Source organism: Pseudorasbora parva, chromosome 20, assembly GCF_024679245.1.
Source record: "Pseudorasbora parva isolate DD20220531a chromosome 20, ASM2467924v1, whole genome shotgun sequence".
In the NCBI taxonomy this organism is placed as follows: domain Eukaryota; kingdom Metazoa; phylum Chordata; class Actinopteri; order Cypriniformes; family Gobionidae; genus Pseudorasbora; species Pseudorasbora parva.
The window spans coordinates 1,091,035-1,110,808 of NC_090191.1; the positions used below are offsets into that span (position 1 = coordinate 1,091,035).

The window sequence follows — 19,774 nt, forward strand, 5'->3', positions numbered from 1 at the left end:
ATACAATAGCTGCCTGGCTCACTTACATTTCTGTCTCAGCGTCTGGTTTAGGCCTTTATTTTTCTTCTTTATGACAGTGAGTAATTCTGACTCAAGAACCTGACTCACAACTTATGCGACGATGCATTTTTAGTAGGGGTGTAACGATTTGTTTTAACAACGATTCGATTCGGATGAAATAAAACAGTCGCACTGATTTAAATTTTTGGGTAAAAAGTTACTGACTTGATTTCAAGTCACTGAATCGTTTCGGATCATATCGTTCTAAATGAACCAATATCGTCCTTAAATCGTATCGACAACCTCAAATCGTGATACGAATCGAATCGTTGTCAAACGAATCGTTACACCCCTAATTTTTAGGGATGACGTCATTACACACGCCATTTTATCAGCAAAGGGCAGATTCGGATGGAAATAGGCTGAAGACTGAATCTGTTTTTAACGCATATTCACTTTGTTGATAAAAAATTGTGGAAAAAAAGCTACTGACAAAAAGCAAAAGATGTAATGTGAAATATGTTTATGTTAATTTTGCTATTAATTTCATTATTAGTCTATTTTGTGCCGATTCACTTTAAATGAGCTGTGTTTTAATGAACTTTAGCTTGGAGATTGCACAAGTGTAGTTATTTCCCAAAATATGTGTTAAATGTGTTTCATTTTGTGTTGAAATATTGTACATTTGTGTAAGTCATTGACTGAAATCATATATTATTAGTATATGTGGAGATATAGTAATACTGACTGAAATCATATGTTATTAGTATATGTAGAGATATAGTAATACTGACTGAAATCATATATGGTCAGTATATGCAGTGACATTGTAATATTGAGTGAAATCATATATGAAGTTTATATGTAGACATATTGTAATACTGACTGAAATCATATGTTATTAGTATATGTAGAGATATAGTAATATCACTGCTGTAATGAGTAATTTTCTACTAATACCATACACCATTGCATACTGTTGAAATGTGAAAACTCATATAAGATACCCATTTTACATAGCCACATACATTTTAACTATTGTGGTTTACAAGGTGACAGAAACTTTATTTTGGAGACATTGGCCAATACTAACAAAATAAATTTTGACACATAAATATAATGTTTTGTATGAGATGCAACCTTTTGCAGACGTGTAATAAAAGTTCTGATAATTATACTTAGAGTCCAGAGATTGTTCCAGAAAATGTGCCAATGCGATTGAGCAAAGCTGAAACGTTACCAAATGAAATGTGGAGCCCATGAAGAGGAAACCACTGTGAAGCTTTGGGGGTGTTGATGAACACAGTCAACACACTCCGTTTAGATCATCGTTCTGAATATGATCCAGATGTAATCTTTGATAAAATACACATTTTTTAAGTGTTGATGATAAATGAATGCATTAAGCTGGAATAACACTTTAAAGCAGAGGCTCTGATCTTTATTTTTATCAATTGTTTGTGCAGATATTCATTCAACAGAATATTCTGGATCAATGAAAATAATGGCGGTGAAATAGTTAACAGTTTAAATTATGACTTGCACATTTAACCGATTCCACTTTGATGAAAACATTTGCCATGTCTGGCTGGACTTTTTAATGCACTAACACCATTTTGAACAGCAGGTGGCATCAGAGGGCCGTGTTTCGAGTAACAGACGCCACATGACTAACCTGGTTCTTGGCAGGTTATATTCTGAATATTTCTATAATCAGGCCTATTTATTGATGGGTTTTCATTTGAGACTGACGAGTGATTTCATTTGTTTCTGTACATATTAATGAGCGATATTTACGACTCTTTATTTTCTGAGTTGACAGAGTAAAACAGCATTCATTGCCTCTTTCTCAGCACAATATAAATCCAAAATCCTTTTCAGTATTTCACTCTCATCAAACAGGGGAAATACATTCAAGTCCAATAGTCTGTAGTAAATCCATGACAATTCCCAAACTTTCATTGCGTATGTTTACTGATACTGGTCGATACAGATGAAAAGCCAAACAACCAGCAGCTTAAAATGATGAGCGCATAAAGTTTCTTCAGACTTATTGCGGACACAGTCAAGAGTGACCTTGCCTTTCTCCTCAAGGGAGGCGTACTCTCCTTCCTCAAACAGCCGGCACTTTCCGGAGAAATGTGCGTCATAATACGCTACCCGTGGTACGCCAATGACTTTAATGGCACTGATGGCGTTGTTGAAGCCGTTTTCTACTAATTGGGGACATTGTTATTGAATTCAGCTGATCTGCCCTAGAAGATCGGTTTGCTATAAATAATGGTGTTGTTCATTTTGAATGATGCCTCGAGAAGAGAGGCTGGAAAAGACGAGTGTTTCTGAAGCAGGCTCTGCTGGGAACGGTGCCTTACTTGGTGTGCAGAGCTGCCTTTTAAACCCAAATAAGTGGGTGTTGACTATCTAAGAAAAAATGCTTTTCTTACTTAGTATTTTGTCTTGTTTCTAGTCTAAATATCTAAAAATTCTTACATTAAGAAACACTTACTAGACAAGTAAAAATGACTGACATACAATGGCTGCGTCCGAAACCTGGAAAATGCTGCCTTCGGAGGACACATTTAAAGGCAGGAAGGCACCAAGCAACGTCTGAATCTAATGTTAGCTCTACTTCCTGTCTCCTGAGATACCTTCATCTGATGGAGTTTTGAAGGCATCAAAACTTCAGAGTCATTGTCTGATAAGGCAGCGAGGCAACGAGTCGGCAGCCTAGGTTTTTGGACACAGCCTACATTTCCCACAAGCCTGTGCAAAGTCTTGTTTTGCTGTTGTGAACATTTCTGAGCGTTATACCTTTATCTTACTGCCTTTTATTGATCCTGTTTGATCGTCATCAACCCTTTGCTGCCTGTCTCTGACTCCTGCCTGTTCTACCAACCTGTGAGTGTTATCTGCCTGCCCTGACCTTCTGCCTGTCCACTGTTTGCGATTCTGCCTGCTCCCGTCACACCTGTTTGTTCCTGTCTGACCCTGCCTGTACGACCACGAGTGTTTCCTAAAAAGGCATGCAAATGGGTCAAAGACATCTTGTACTTGAACACTGAAGAGTGTGATAGAAGTACTGTTGACATTTTTGGAAGAAAAATTCTTCTCCACAATCTTTTGGAAGAGAAAGCTAAAGAGACGTATTTGTGCAAGGTTTACATCTTTTAATCGCATGGATACTCCAACATCCCTTTTTTCAGTTTGCAGAAGAAAATTGTGAATGGAAACACTTTAAGCCAACACACACACACACTCAAAAAATGACTTCTTGAAGTTGTTTAAAAAATATGTGTCAAGTAGTTGTACACAACTATATTGAGCAATTTTTACAAATAATTTTTAAAGATTTTTTTTAATTCTTTTTTTTTACTTAGAACAACTTATTGAAAAGCCAACTAGAATAAAAAATAATTAAGAATAGACCTTCTTCATCCGCTGGATGAAGTGGGATGGCGTGGAGAGGAGGAACATCACATGAAGTGAGATGTGGGGTATGGAGGCTAATAGGCTAAGGTTCATCATCAGGGCCACATACAACGTCCTGCCCTCCCCAACCAACCTACATCTTTGGTATGGAGAGGACCCAGCCTGTCCCCTGTGTGCAGGTGCATCCCCAGCAACCCTCAAACACATCCTAGTGGGTTGTAAGACAAGCCTAACTCAAGGAAGGTACACCTGGCGCCACAACCAAGTGCTGAGGTGTTTGGCTGCCGAACTTGAGAACAAGAGAGTAACCACGAACGCAGCGCCGCTAAATGCCCAAACTACCATCCCTCGGAGAACAACCTTTATGCGGGAAGGGGAGAAACAGTGGACTAAGCCATCACTCCCAGAGTCTGGCCCACTGAACGCAGCCCGGGATTGGGAAATGCGGGTAGACCTGTACCAGAGGCTCATCTTCCCACCCGAAATTGCAGCAACAAACCTGCGCCCAGACCTTGTCCTTTGGTCCAAGTCCTGCCAGCGTGTCTTCATCGTTGAAATGACTGTCCTATGGGAGGACGCCATCGACGAGGCATTTGAGCGGAAGAGGTTGCGATATGCCAACTTAGCAGCTGAAGCAGAGGGGCGGGGCTGGAACGTGAAGGTGTGGCCAGTGGAGGTGGGATGCAGAGGTTTTGTAGCCAGCTCTACCACAAGGCTCTTGAAGGAAGTAGGGATCAGAGGGCAGTCCCAACGGAAGGCAATCAAGGAACTTGCCACTGCAGCGGAACGGGGCAGTCACTGGCTATGGCTGAAACGTATGGACGCAACATGGGCTGCCAAATGATCGTGTGGTGCCACCACCGTGAGACACACAACCGGGTCTAATCAACCCGTGGTGGGCCAACCCCGGCAGAGGGTGTCTTGTGATAAGTGGCCGAAACACCCAATGAGGTCGGGCACACAACTGAAGATGTGTCGCACGGGTGGCACCATGAGATCTGTGCCAAATTTCACCCCATACAAGATGACATCCCCATTCAATTGTTGTGCTGAAAGTTAGGGATCTTTAACAACTAGTCCTACTAAGAATCCAATTCTGTTCACTAATAGACCAGACAGAATTATTAAGACCTTTTTCTGACAGGTTTATCAGACCATAACACTATTTTATTTTCTAGGAAGCTTTCAAAACAGAGGTATTAAAAAGTGAATAGTGTTCCTACTTCTCCCAAAGTTAAATTAAACATAATACCAAAAAATTAGATACAGAATTTTAATTCAACCTTGAAAATGGTAAACTGGGAGAAATTACAACTCTTAAAAAATATAGAAAGCAGCTGTAATTCTTTTAAAAACAAAATTAAAGACGTGATGTCCTCTTTCACCAGCAGGGGTTGCCGTAGGGCCAAGAGAAATGATTTACCGGTTAGATCAAAACTGTAGAAATCTATTAAAAATAAGAGATGCTCAAACAATACTTGAAATCTGGTTTGACCATCGTTAGAAAAACATTTACACATGCACATAATAAAGTTATACAAACTATATAAGAAAAGCAAAAGCTATTTTTTTGTTGAGATTATTGAAAGCTCAAGAGGCAACAGAAAAAGAAAAAAAAACATGGCAATTTTTTAATAATTTAGGAACAAGGAAGGAACAAGGAAACCAAAGCCTCTTATTTAGTTTTACATTTACATGTCCAGCTTAAAGATCCTATGATCATGGTAAACGGATTTACTAATTATTTTATAGATATTATGTCTGATTATAAGATACTGTCCAAAGTATTAACTAATAAAATAAAACACCACATATCAACCATAATTCAAAATCATCTTAATGTTGGATTATATTTGGACCAGGAAAAAGCTTTTAGTTGAGTGGATCATGAGTTTCTTTTTAAATGATTTGAAGTATTCGGATTTGGTTCTTTATTTATTTCTTACATTAAATGATTATATACTGATATTTATATTATCTTAAAAATTAGGTTGGTTTACTCACAAGTTATCCATAAAGTTGACAGAGGCTTAAGGCAAGGCTGTAGTATGTCAGGCATTTTATATGCCATTGAACCTTTGCTAAATGTTCTGAGACAGATGGCAGGGCATGTCAAAACACAACCAGGGTTCAGAGGGTTCATCTTCTTCCTTAAATATGTTGTGTGAGCCCATGGCATTTATGTATAACACTCTTACAAATTAGGATAAAAAACAACACTTTAACTGTAAAACTGCAAGAAAATCCACATTTTCCATAATTTACATTTTATGAAGTAGGCATCCTCTTCAGAAGTAGTATGGGCAATTTGGCTGTATTTGATTTGAATTCAACCTCTAATAACATCTCAGTTTACGTATGTACCCATTGTTCCCTGAGAACAGGGAACGAGACACTACAGGGAGCGATATTTTTTCCCCAGGATGGTAGGGGAAGGTACCGCCTTTTCCGTCTATGATTGGCTATAAAAGCTCTCCTCCGATTGGTTATACATCTCACGCTCATGGCAGGCTGTAACCTAGTCTGTTTTGATCGTCAAACAAATTAAAGTAAACAAATACAATCCAACATTGCCTACACACACACACACACACACACACACACACACACACACACTTACTAGTATGTTTAACATGCACTAAAATTGTCTATTACTAGCAAGTTTATGCAATGTTAGGTTCACAATAAATAAAATCTGTCATATTTAAATCATACTGTGGTGTCTCTTCTATGAAATTGGTCTCTTCTATAAAATTGGCTATGAAATTGTGAACTTGAAACATAAATCTGAAGATATGGACATATAGCGCTTTTCTTAGTATGTTGGATTGACTTTGTTTACTTCTGTTGTAAAGACGATCAAAACAGACTAGCTGACAGCCTGCCATGAACGCGAGATATACAGGTCCTTCTCAAAAAATTAGCATATGTGATAAAAGTTCATTATTTGCCATAATGTAATGATACAAATTAGACTTTCATATATTTTAGATTCATTGGAATTTTAGGAGACACACTGCAAGCGTGGCGTTTCTGCTGCGTGTCAGCCGCGGGGTGGCTGCGCAGGGTTTTCTCTGTATTTGCACACCAGAAGCGTGTCTGACGCGGCAGAAAATCAAGTTATTAAACTATATACAGTGAACAATACTTTCCCACATCACAGTCTGGGATGGATCCATAACCTATGCGATCACAGGTTCCCTTCCGGAGAATTGAAAAACATACTCAATCTCTCCCACACTTGGTATGCATCTTTGCTGCCCCTGTTCCCTCCCATGTTCCTTATAATGGGCAACTTGTCTCCAGTTTGTTCTGCCTCCTCCTGCCATCTCTTGTTTTGTGATGGGTTGGTGAGGAAGTTGTGTAGGATGCAAGAAGCCATCACTACAGCGTCCACATGCTCTGGTGTCATCTGCAGCCTCGACAGCAGCACCCTCCATCTCGCAGTGAGGATGCCGAAGGCACACTCTACAACCATTCTGGCTGATGTCAGTCGGTAATTAAAAGTTTCACGCCACCTTGGGAGACGATGATCCGGGAAAGGCCTCATTAGATGAGTTTTCAAGGGAAATGCTGCATCTCCAATAATGACGTAGGGCATGGGACCCTGCACACCTGACCCTGGTAAAGGGGTTCCTAGGCTAAATAGGCTATCACGTGAGGCACAGGCCCAGGTCCAAACTCACTTCTTGACATACCTCACTGAACTGGAGGACATACAGCTGGCACAGAGGAACACCTCAGTTCCTATAAGAGGAAGCAACTCGTCCACCTCCACAGCATTTCACCCATACAGCACCACACACCAAGCCCGGTCCCAATATCATCCTGTCCCTCCCCAAGATGACCCTCCCGGTCATTTTTGGAGGATTTTTCTGGCCCTTCACCCCATAACTACCACAATTTTTATATAATGGTATTAAATGTAAATAGTTTAGTTGTAAAACAAACAGTGTGTGGAATAATGTATCTGTTTTAGTATAAAGAATAGTGTTTTTGAATTTAAAGGTTTATAATGTTCATTGTTTATTAAAACAAAATATTTGTGTACAACTGTCTTTGGTTGTTTTATTATACAGAGAATAACAAGCTTACCTGAGTGTAATGGCATGTCTCTGTTTAGGCTCAATAGGATTGCAGAAATTTGTTGTCTGCCTCGTCAGGTCTGGGCCGACAATAGACAAAATCTCCTCCATTTGTTCCGCTGACATCCGAAAGTAATTCAGATGTTTTTCGGAATCAAGTTGCAACTCCGCAACAAGGTGATAATAAGCTCCGAAAGTTTTTCTTCTCTGATTCATGGGGTGAATCCACCATCGTCTGTTTCTCCTCCTGCGTATTCTTAACAGAAGAAGTGCCGCAATGGCTTTTCTTCTGTCAACAACTCTGACTGAAAAACAACAAATCACATTTTAATTTTCTATAGTTTTATATTCTCTCTCTCTCTCATTCATATATATATGGCCATTTCTTCAACTAGGGGCACTTTTAAACAAGTGAAGTTGAATTAAAAAAAAATTGGAAAAAAGGAAGAAAGAGTCACTGATTAGCTTTAAATAAATACTTTGCAATTCATGTATGCAAAGTAGTCTTATTTTATATATATACACACACACAAACACACACACACAAACACACACACGTTATTTTGGATTTTAAAAAAATCACCCTTGCATGTTTGGAAATGATGTAGAGTATTAACTGATAAAGCAGTATCTACTATTTACCTTGATTTTTCTTAATTTGTGGTTGATCAAAATTAAAAATTTCTCCATGTCCAACATGTAGTATTATGTCATGGTCACTTATATTTCCATAAACAACATAAACAATCTTTCACACAAAAAATGTAAATGGGCATTACAGTGTTGTGGTAGAAATGACACCAATACTGTGCAAGAGCTATATTTTGTATTACATTTTTTTTTAAATGTTCAAACTGTATTTTCATTGTCGAAGTTAAAATGTCTGGATATTTGACAAGGAGAAAATAGATTTGGACAACAATACTGGGGTTGAAAAGTATGAAAACAATCATAATAGAAAGGTAGTAAAAATATTATTTAAAAAAATAGTTTTATTGTTAATTTGACAAAGAAAGAGGAATGTGTCTGACATTATATGTAGGCTATTTTATTTTTAAATTATGACCAAAGAAAGAGTGCCCATAATCGAAAGATAGGGCCTATTATGTGTCCGATCCAACATCATGTAACGTTAGGCTAGTAAGTTTACAATAGGGTTACAGATTTTTTTATACACAAAGTTGTTAATGTTATTGAAATAAACAAACAGCACACTTACCCATTTTTCAGAGTTTTAATCCAAATGTAGAGTGGACTGTCGTCGCTTGTGTCCTGAGATAGCACTCTGTTCGTCACCTAGTGGCAGCAGCAGCGCCGCCTCAGACACGCTTCTGGTGTGCAAAGACGTAGAAAAGCCACGCAACCGCCACGCGGCAGAAACACCTCGCTTACGCCACGCTTGCAGTGTGTCTCCGGCCTTATTGTTTTAATACTGATGATTTTAGCATACAGCTCTGAAAACCCTCAAAAAATTAGCATATTTCATCCGACCAATAAAAGTGTTTTTAATACAAAAAAGTCAACCTTCAAATAATTATGTTCAGTTAGCGGCCTTAAGCTCATCCAGAGTGTTGGCTCTTGCGTCTCTCAACTTTCTCTTCACAATATCCCACAGATTCTCTATGGGGTTCAGGTCAGGAGAGTTGGCAGGCCAATTGAGCACAGTAATACCATGGTCAGTAAACCATTTACCAGTGGTTTTGGCACTGTGAGCAGGTGCCAGGTCGTGCTGAAAAACCAAATCTTCATCTCCATAAAGCTTTTCAGCAGATGGAAGCATGAAGTGCTCCAAAATCTCCTGATAGCTTGGAAAAACCTGGCACACATGGGCCACGACATTGGGACCAGGCCTTCTGAGGCCAACCACCTGTATTGGAGTCATCTCCCCAGACTGCTCACAGCCAGCTGGCCTTCATAAGCCCCTCCTGGGGCAGTCCATCCCAGAGGCCCAGAGAGCCCTCTGTGTGACGGCGCAGTCTCAGTGGCAGTGTCTACAAGTGTGGACCTTAAACACATTGCCAATAGCAGTGTACTCAGCAAAAGAATGCCTTGAACCCTCCAAAGCGAGGGGAGTACAACTTAGTTTACTTTCCGTCTGCTTATCCAGCAGCCGAAAGGAAGCATCTGACCAAAACCTCACGAAGCAGAAGATTGCGATGTACAGCTCAGCCTGAGCCCTAAAACGTGGAGCAGAAGACACAGCAAGAGGTGAAGTACTCAACACATACTACCAACTGGCCGTTACTTCCAGGATGAGGTCAGGGGCCACCTTCAAATCGGTTATTTGTCTTTCCACAGCCAAGGGACCAGCTCCGAGCCAGGAAAAGTGGTTCTTAAGTAGCACCAAAACATTGCTGGGCTAGAAGTCAGAACCGCTTGCGTCAGCAGCTGGAGGTGTTACCGTGATCAAACAGACCAACACAAACTTGTGACCGCCATTTTTTAAATAGCAGCTAATCAAGCTAACAGCTGCTCGATTGTAATCTCCGTCAATCATGGAGAGTTGCACGAATGCGCTGGATTTGTGGTGCTTTGATGCCGATGTAGGATCATAAAGCCATGCATGCAGCAGCGCTGATGCATCTGGAACAAGCCTGGTAAGTTTGTATTTCCTGCTGCCGCTAGCGAGAAAGATGAGAGGGATACGGTGACGTAAGACCTAACTCTGTGGTGGCGCTCTAGCCTATGGAAAAAGCCAACCGGTTCTTAAAGGCTCTCAAGTCGAACCAACTTAGAACTGACACTAGCACTGGCTCTGAACTAGCACCTGGTTCGTTCTGGTGGAAAATGGGTAAGAGAGAAGGTATTAACTGTTCCACACAGCTGTTAACACAAGGGCGGCTATTCTCTCCTAGTGAGCTAGCCTTAAACAGATCACAGTCAGTAGAGCAGGGCTATTCAAATCTTACCCTGGAGGGCCAATGCGGTGCAGGGTTTAGCTCCAACCCTGATCAAACACACCCACCTGTGATTTTCTAATGATCTTGAAGACATTGATTAGCAAGTTCAGGTGTTAGGGTTAAGATTAGGGTTGGAGCTAAACTCTGCACCGCATTGGCCCTCCAGGGTAAGAATAGCCCTGCAGTAGAGTTTGGGCATATGGGTTGCCAGATCTGCACTGGTTACCACAGGTGCAGCTACAAACGTTCCTGCTAGATCCTGCAGCATATCTGGCAACCTCGAGCCAGGGGCGAGGAAGAGAGGGACACACCACTCTGCAGTAATTTGGCCACAATCTTACACACACTTCCTTTAATCTTATCATAAAAAGGTAACACTTTAGTATGGGGAACACATATTCACTATTAAATATGACTTTTGCCTCAATAAACTTCTAATGTACTGCTCATTAATAGTTAGTAAGGATGTAGAATAAGGTCTAGCAGAATAAGACATTAATATGTGCTTTATAAATTCTAATAAACGGCCAATATCCTAGTAATATGTAATATTATATATGTAATATATGTAATATTCTAGTAATAACATCCTAATACGCAACTAGTTAATAGTTAACAACTGAACCTTCAAATAAAGTGTCACCAAAAAACTAACTCCTCTATTTTTCTCTTTTCCCTCCCTATGGTTTTTGCTACTCTGAGTAATATCCAAATCTTTGTATTTAGGGCACTTTTTGCATTTCTTCGCCTCTTCATGACAGATCAATACAAAATACAAATCGTATCCTCAGTCCTACAGCTATTAGATGTTATTCAAATATTCTTGTTGCAAATTGACATATTACTGCTAATCTGTGATCTATTATATGAAGACCAGTCACCAAATGAAAACAAACTATATTCAAAATATTCTAAAATTTCAAATGATATCTAGTTTGTCGTTTTTACTTTAGGTTTTTTTTACTAAGATAGATGGGACGGTGACAGTTAAGAGGTAAAGCACAACTAAAGAAAATATTTAGTTTAATCTTCCACATACCCTGGAGCTGTAGATGGAAATAGAGATTCAGTTTATCAGATGCGGGTCATGTAGTGTGACCAATGAAAGCAGACCCTGAAGAGTGGACTTGAAGAAAGTCTACTAGATTATATATAGTGCCAAAATACCAAAGGAGATGGCGATGATCAGCTTTCCATGTCAGAAACGTGAAAATATCAGGCTTTTCCGAAGTCCTCATCTCAGGTAACATTACTGTAAAAGTGCAGGAAGGCAGTGGATAAACTACATCAGATAAACATGACACCTGTGTGGACACCAAATAATCGTTGTCAATTTTTAATTCATACTGATATGGATTCTTATTCTCAATATCTTATAATTTTTGCTTTTTTCTGTTACTGCCTGACACACATTAGTCACACATTATTCACATTATTTGTTTTGTAGCCATCCATAATCACAGGAAGATTTGAACTTAATTGTCACTTTTAATGTTAATTTTATCACAAAATACAAGCAATAAATGTGGTTTTGTCCCTCGTTACTGTGGTCTGACCGATCACTCAATCATTTCCACCTGGGTAAGAGCTTGTATATCATATCATGTCACATCAAATTAACCTCAGAAAAATATCTTGGAAAAATTATATATATATATATATATATATATATATATATATATATATATATATATATATATATATATATATATATATATATATATAAAATGTGAATGATTCAGTGCTGTAGATGTGGCGTTTCCGTCAGTATAGTGACAGCCTTTCTCTTGGACATGAGGCAGTATCGGACCCCTCTTTAACGGGAACAAGAGGGGGTCGGTCTCACTGACTGTCATTATATCTGTTCAGGTGTTCTGGTGGGTGGAGGAATTTTCTCCGCAGGCCTCCGTGTTTGCAGACATGTACCAGCAAGACATGGGGTCCTGTCTGACAAGAACATTGGGACTAGGGGTGTAACGATTCGTTTTAACAACGATTCAATTCGGGTGGACTTGTGCCTATTACAAGCAAGACGTACAGTTGCCCTCTGTTGGAAGAATGCTAGATGTCCTTCCCTTGGACTTTGGCTGAAAAATATTTTATATCTATAATTGATATCCAGTTTGGCCATTGAGAAGCTTACGTATGTTATAAAGGGGAAGTCTTCTGAATTGTATGATATCTGGGAGAAGTTTCTGGAATTTTTTTTAAGAAGGAGATATTGAAAAAGCAATAGATGTGTGAAGTTATTGTATATACAAAATGTGCCTAGTTGGAGTGTACAATATAAAATGTGTTACATGTAAGAGGAAATTTATTTATACTGTATATACTGCCAGGTAGGGGTGTAACGATTCGTTTTAACAACGATTTGATTCGACTGAAATAAAACAGTCACTCTGATTAAAATTTTAGGCTAAAAAGTTACTGAATCGATTTCAAGTCACTGAATCGTTTCGGATCATATCGTTCTAAATGAACCAATATCGTCCTTAAATCGTATCGACAACCTCAAATCGTGATACGAATCGAATCGTTGTTAAACCGAATCATTACACCGCTACTGCCAGGACTATTGGGGAGGGGGAGGGATTTAACTAAGGTTTGTTAGTAATTATTTTATGTTTGTTAGTTAAATGTGTTGTAAAATCCAATAAAAATGTTTGATTAAAACCATTAAGATTGTTTTGAATTATGATGAATTATGTTTGATATGTGGAGTTTTATTTTATTAGCTTTGTTTCTCTTTCCTTGGCTGTCGGTCATCGCCGATGTAATTTTCAGTCAGAACTCGTTTCACACAGCAGGAGTATGAATCGCAGACAGGTCCAGATATTTAGCATGCCAAATATCTCACCGGCGTCGGAGACTTTTCGGCGATTCACTCTGATCGCGTCTTTGATTATTCACACTGCGTGATTGTCACTCGAGTGCACGATCTCATTGCCTATGAACTCGGGCATTTGTCGGCGATTTCACAAAACCTGTCGGCGACTCAAAATCGGGGCAAAAAAACAACCTTGCTGCAGAAACTATATTATTATGTACTGTTATTAATGAATCAGGAAAGGCTTCTCTCCACACATCTACAAAGTCATGATAAACACATCTGCTGATGGACTGTGAGTCTGCTGTGAGATCTAAAGTACAGTTAAAGTCTCCAGCTAATACAATAATCCTACCAAGTTGTGTCCCAATATTAGGGGCATATATGTTGAAAAGTGAAAAATTAAGACCATGTAAAGTAACATCTACTCTTTACATTCTACCTGGTAGAATATCAGAAACGTTAACATTCTGTTCTTTAAATTCAGCTCCAAAAAGAATAGTTAAGCAACTAGTTTCTTAGTGATAGATGGCATTTATACCACGTGTTAATAGCAACTGGATTTTATTAATACTAAGTGAATGCAATATATTTTCTTAGCAATAGATGATATTTACACCAAGTGGAAATACAGATATAGTCTATTTACACCATTTACGAGTAGCAGTTATTGCAATTGCAAATGTGTAAATATTAATTAGATGCTCTTAATACTTTATTTTGACAGACACATACAATTTGCACCTCAGTATAGTTGTACATTAAATAATGCAATAATAGCATAGAATGCAAATAATAATTATATTTATTAAAATGATTAAAGCCCTCCCTACACCTACCAGATATTGTTATTAAACATTTCATTAGGTACTTTATTTTCACTTTTAGAACATTTTCTTAAGGTTTATTTAAAGTAAACGACTTTCTGATCTGATATGTGATGGGAAAAGGGAGAAGAATAAACTCGGCAAGAGGAGGATTCGAATCTGTGTCGATCACATCAAAACCTTGATCCCCGAGCCTTACACTTTACTGACTAAACCACTGGAAAGTGTTTGCCCAATGCCTAACCAGACATTGTTAGGTAGAGCTTATTTGCATGTATAAAGTTTAGGCCTACTACCATCAACAGTAAGCTGAGTCTGTGCACTTTAATCAGTCTCATTCTCATCTAAAATGCTCTCAATATCTACATCATCATTTCAAAATCCTCAGTTTGTAGTTATCCACTCAATCCTTGAGAGCCTTTCCAATTCTTGAGATTGATTCCGTTGTCTTGATTCCGTTGTGTTGTGGCTTGATTCCGTTGTGTTGTGGCTTGATTTTGTTGTGTTGTGTCTTGATTCCGTTGTGTTGTGGCTTGATTCCGTTGTGTTGTGGCTTGATTCCGTTGAGCTGTGGCTTGATTTTGTTGTGTTGTGTCTTGATTTTGTTGTGTTGTGTCTTGATTCCGTTGTGTTGTGGCTTGATTTTGTTGTGTTGTGTCTTGATTCCGTTGCGTTGTGGCTTGATTTTGTTGTGTTGTGTCTTGATTTTGTTGTGTTGTGTCTTGATTCCGTTGTGTTGTGGCTTGATTCCGTTGTGTTGTGGCTTGATTCTGTTGTGTTGTGGCTTGATTCCGTTGCGTTGTGGCTTGATTTTGTTGTGCTGTGGCTTGATTCCGTTGTGTTGTGTCTTGATTCCGTTGTGTTGTGTCTTGATTCCGTTGTGTTGTGGCTTGATTTTGTTGTGTTGTGTCTTGATTCCGTTGTGTTGTGGCTTGATTCCGTTGTGTTGTGGCTTGATTCCGTTGTGTTGTGGCTTGATTCCGTTGAGCTGTGGCTTGATTTTGTTGTGTTGTGTCTTGATTTTGTTGTGTTGTGTCTTGATTCCGTTGTGTTGTGGCTTGATTTTGTTGTGTTGTGTCTTGATTCCGTTGCGTTGTGGCTTGATTTTGTTGTGTTGTGTCTTGATTTTGTTGTGTTGTGTCTTGATTCCGTTGTGTTGTGGCTTGATTCCGTTGTGTTGTGGCTTGATTCTGTTGTGTTGTGGCTTGATTCCGTTGCGTTGTGGCTTGATTTTGTTGTGCTGTGGCTTGATTCCGTTGTGTTGTGTCTTGATTCCGTTGTGTTGTGTCTTGATTCCGTTGTGTTGTGGCTTGATTTTGTTGTGTTGTGTCTTGATTCCGTTGCGGCTTGATTTTGTTGTGTTGTGTCTTGATTTTGTTGTGTTGTGTCTTGATTCCGTTGTGTTGTGGCTTGATTCCGTTGTGTTGTGGCTTGATTCCGTTGTGTTGTGGCTTGATTCCGTTGTGTTGTGGCTTGATTCCGTTGCGCTGTGGCTTGATTCCGTTGTGTTGTGTCTGGATTCCGTTGTGTTGTGTCTTGATTCCGTTGTGTTGTGGCTTGATTCCGTTGTGTTGTGGCTTGATTCCGTTGTGTTGTGGCTTGATTCCGTTGTGTTGTGTCTTGATTCCGTTGTGTTGTGGCTTGATTCCGTTGTGTCATGGCTTGATTCCGTTGTGTTGTGGCTTGATTTTGTTGTGTTGTGGCTTGATTTTGTTGTGTTGTGGCTTGATTCCGTTGCGTTGTGGCTTGATTTTGTTGTGTTGTGTCTTGATTCCGTTGTGTCATGGCTTGATTCCGTTGTGTTGTGGCTTGATTTTGTTGTGTTGTGGCTTGATTTTGTTGTGTTGTGTCTTGATTCCGTTGCGTTGTGGCTTGATTTTGTTGTGTTGTGTCTTGATTCCGTTGCGTTGTGGCTTGATTTTGTTGTGTTGTGTCTTGATTCCGTTGTGTTGTGGCTTGATTTTGTTGTGTTGTGTCTTGATTCCGTTGCGTTGTGGCTTGATTTTGTTGTGTTGTGTCTTGATTCCGTTGCGTTGTGGCTTGATTTTGTTGTGTCTTGATTCCGTTGCGTTGTGGCTTGATTTTGTTGTGTTGTGTCTTGATTCCGTTGTGTCATGGCTTGATTCCGTTGTGTTGTGGCTTGATTCCGTTGCGTCGTGGCTTGATTTTGTTGTGTTGTGTCTTGATTCCGTTGTGTTGTGGCTTGATTCCGTTGTGTTGTGTCTTGATTCCGTTGTGTTGTGGCTTGATTTCGTTGTGTTGTGGCTTGATGTTGTTGTGTTGTGTCTTGATTCCGTTGTGTTGTGTCTTGATTCCGTTGTGTTGTGTCTTGATTCCGTTGTGTTGTGGCTTGATTTTGTTGTGTTGTGTCTTGATTCCGTTGCGTTGTGGCTTGATTTTGTTGTGTTGTGTCTTGATTCCGTTGCGTTGTGGCTTGATTTTGTTGTGTTGTGTCTTGATTCCGTTGTGTTGTGGCTTGATTCCGTTGTGTTGTGTCTTGATTCCGTTGTGTTGTGGCTTGATTTCGTTGTGTTGTGGCTTGATGTTGTTGTGTTGTGTCTTGATTCCGTTGTGTTGTGTCTTGATTCCGTTGTGTTGTGGCTTGATTCCGTTGCACTGTGGCTTGATTCCGTTGTGTTGTGGCTTGATTTCGTTGTGTTGTGGCTTGATGTTGTTGTGTTGTGTCTTGATTCCGTTGTGTTGTGTCTTGATTCCGTTGTGTTGTGTCTTGATTCCGTTGTGTTGTGGCTTGATTCCGTTGTGTTGTGTCTTGATTCCGTTGTGTTGTGGCTTGATTTTGTTGTGTCATGGCTTGATTCCGTTGTGTTGTGGCTTGATTTTGTTGTGTCATGGCTTGATTCTGTTGTGTCTTGATTTTGTTGTGTTGTGTCTTGATTCCGTTGTGTTGTGGCTTGATTCCGTTGTGTTGTGGCTTGATTTTGTTGTGTTGTGTCTTGATTCCGTTGTGTTGTGTCTTGATTCCGTTGTGTTGTGGCTTGATTTTGTTGTGTTGTGTCTTGATTCCGTTGTGTTGTGGCTTGATTCCGTTGTGTTGTGGCTTGATTCCGTTGTGTTGTGGCTTGATTCCGTTGTGTTGTGTCTTGATTCCGTTGTGTTGTGTCTTGATTCCGTTGTGTTGTGGCTTGATTTTGTTGTGTCATGGCTTGATTCTGTTGTGTTGTGACTTGATTCCGTTGTGTTGTGGCTTGATTTAGTTGTGCTGTGGATTAATTGTGTTGTGTTGTAAACTTATGTTTGCTCTTTATATTGCATTGTGTTGTGCACTACTGGGCCATCATAGATCATCTCCCGCATTTATCAAGCTTCTTAAAGTGTAACTTGAGTGCTGAGAATTTACTGAAATTTACTCCTACTTCCAAAATAAAGTATAAAAGTAACATATCAAATTTCCTAAAGCTAAGAATCACTCTTGCTCTCCCAGTTATTTAAGAGCTCGAGAGGTCTTCAGGTGGTTAGGTGTCTTTCAGGAGGGGAAGAATTGATTTGAAACGGTTTTCTTTTTGAATCCATGGTGGCTGATTACTTCATGAAATCTAGGTAAATACAGGCAACACAAAGGCTTAAAATGTGTAATTAAGACATGTTGGAAAATATGCTTATCTTTCATTTCCAGTATCCAAATAAATGGAATTACTAAACTAAATTAACTATATTACCGATCTGCCCACATTGTCACTATATGATAAATTAAATTAGCTGGATAGCATCACCGTTTTCACCAGAGAATCAAATTCTGTGTCATTATTTTCCTGTTACTACTGTGAAGCTGCTTTGAAACAATCGGCATCTTAAAAAGCTCTCTATTTCCATCTACAGCTCTTTGCTTGTTATATCCAGAGTGTGTGGAAAATTGGACGGCAACAAGAGCAAGAATGGTGGTAAAAGAAAGCATTTAAGAACGAAAACGAATTTTTAAGAGTGTTGTACAGTAGGTAAAATGGCCTGTCATCTCTGTTTCTAGAGTTTCAGGAGTTAAAATCTGTCCACATGTTGAAAAAATGCCTAGGGCTCACAGAACACGTTTGAGCACGCTGAGATCTATGAGCTCAAATGTGGTAAGATGAGGTTAATGTCAACTATTGTGATGCAATGCACAATAAAACAGATGATAATAGGGAATAGTGGCATGATGTAAAGACTCACTTCCCCTGCTTATGTCTTGATATATACCCTTTAAAATACCAGGTGTACGTGTTAAGTGATAAGGCTGCCTGTAACTGCTGGTGAAGGATTCAGCCAAATATGCAGCCAGTTGGGTTAGAAGCTTCCCTTCCCTCTGTGTCTGCTGGAAACCGGGTCCCATCATCCAACAGAAGTCACACCAGTCTCTGAAACAATTTCAAGTTAAGATCAGATGCCATCTTGTCCCTTAATTACTGACAAGAAGTCAAACGGATTATATGAAATTTGAGGGGCAATATCTCTGGATTCTCTACCATGGCTTTTGAACATCATTCACACTGAATTGATCCTTTTCAATGTCAACATACATGTAAACTTGGATTTTATCTTGGCTGATGAAATAGTGATGCATTTCTCTGTCTGGGGCCTGGAAAAGGTACTTTTTGACAAAAATCTATAAGAAATGTATATTCCTAAGGTTTCCGACATGATTTTACATGTTTCTCAGCTTCCACTCCTACTTGTACTGTCAACACCCACTTTGCCGTATTTGTGCTTTAAAAGGCAGCTCTGCACACCAAGAAAGCCACCGTTCCCAGCAGAGCCACAGGAAACTGCTTCAGAAACACTCGTCTTTTCCAGCATCAAGTCATCATTCAAAATGAACAAGATCATTATTTATAGCAACGAGTGCTTTGAGGGCAGATCAGCTGAATTCAGTAACAACATCCACAACTTATTAGAAAATGGATTCAACGACACCATCCGCTCCATTAAAGTCATTGGCGTACCATGGGTAGCGTATTGTGACGCAAATTTCTCTGGAAGATGCCAGGTGTTTGAGGAAGGAGAGTACCCCTCCCTTGAGGAGAAAGGCAAGTTTTCTTCCCTCCAAATGATCAACGCTAACCTGGCAAACCCTGAAATCACGCTGTTTGAGCACAAAAACTTTCAAGGAAGAAGCGTGACCCTACGCAATGAAACCAATCTTCACCAGATTGGCTTCGGTGATGCAGCTTCTTCACACAAAGTGAGAGGTGGTGTGTGGGTGCTATACGAGCACATCAATCGCAGGGGTGCCCAGCTGGTTTCTTTTCCTGGCACTGAATTTCCCAACTATGTGCCACTCCAATTCAACGATGTGGCCAGCCATGCACGCCCGTTGCATCCTAGGCACTAGACAGCATCATTTGAAGAGCTCTTTCTGCAGCTGAATATGAACTGGAACCCTTTTGGAAAGAACGAGGCAGGCAGTGGGAAAGACTGACCATGACCGGAAAGAAACTTCAAGCAATCAGACTCTACCTCATCATGTGAGGATATCTGTGTAAAGTGTTAGCATGGTAAATGTTAAATAACAAGGATTCATTTTATTAGAAAACATTTTAAGCTGCTGGTTGTTTAGCTTTTCATCTGTATCGACCAGTATCAGTAAACATACGCAATTAAAGTTTTGGAATTGTCACGGATTTACTACAGACTATTGTACTTGAATGTATTTCCCCTGTTTGATGAGAGTGAAGTCCTGAAAAGGATTTTGGATTTATATTCTGCTGAGAAAGA

The 19,774-nt window shown here is 39.6% G+C and overlaps 1 protein-coding gene across 1 annotated transcript; it reads left to right on the forward strand.

Annotated features, from left to right (window-relative positions):
• Nucleotides 1-18,872: 18,872 nt before the first annotated feature.
• On the forward strand, nt 18,873-19,391 carry LOC137049941 (epidermal differentiation-specific protein-like). Its single transcript, XM_067428685.1, has one exon. The coding sequence runs from the start codon at nt 18,873-18,875 to the stop codon at nt 19,389-19,391; it is 519 nt and encodes a 172-aa protein (XP_067284786.1).
• The last annotated feature ends 383 nt before the right edge of the window (nt 19,392-19,774 follow it).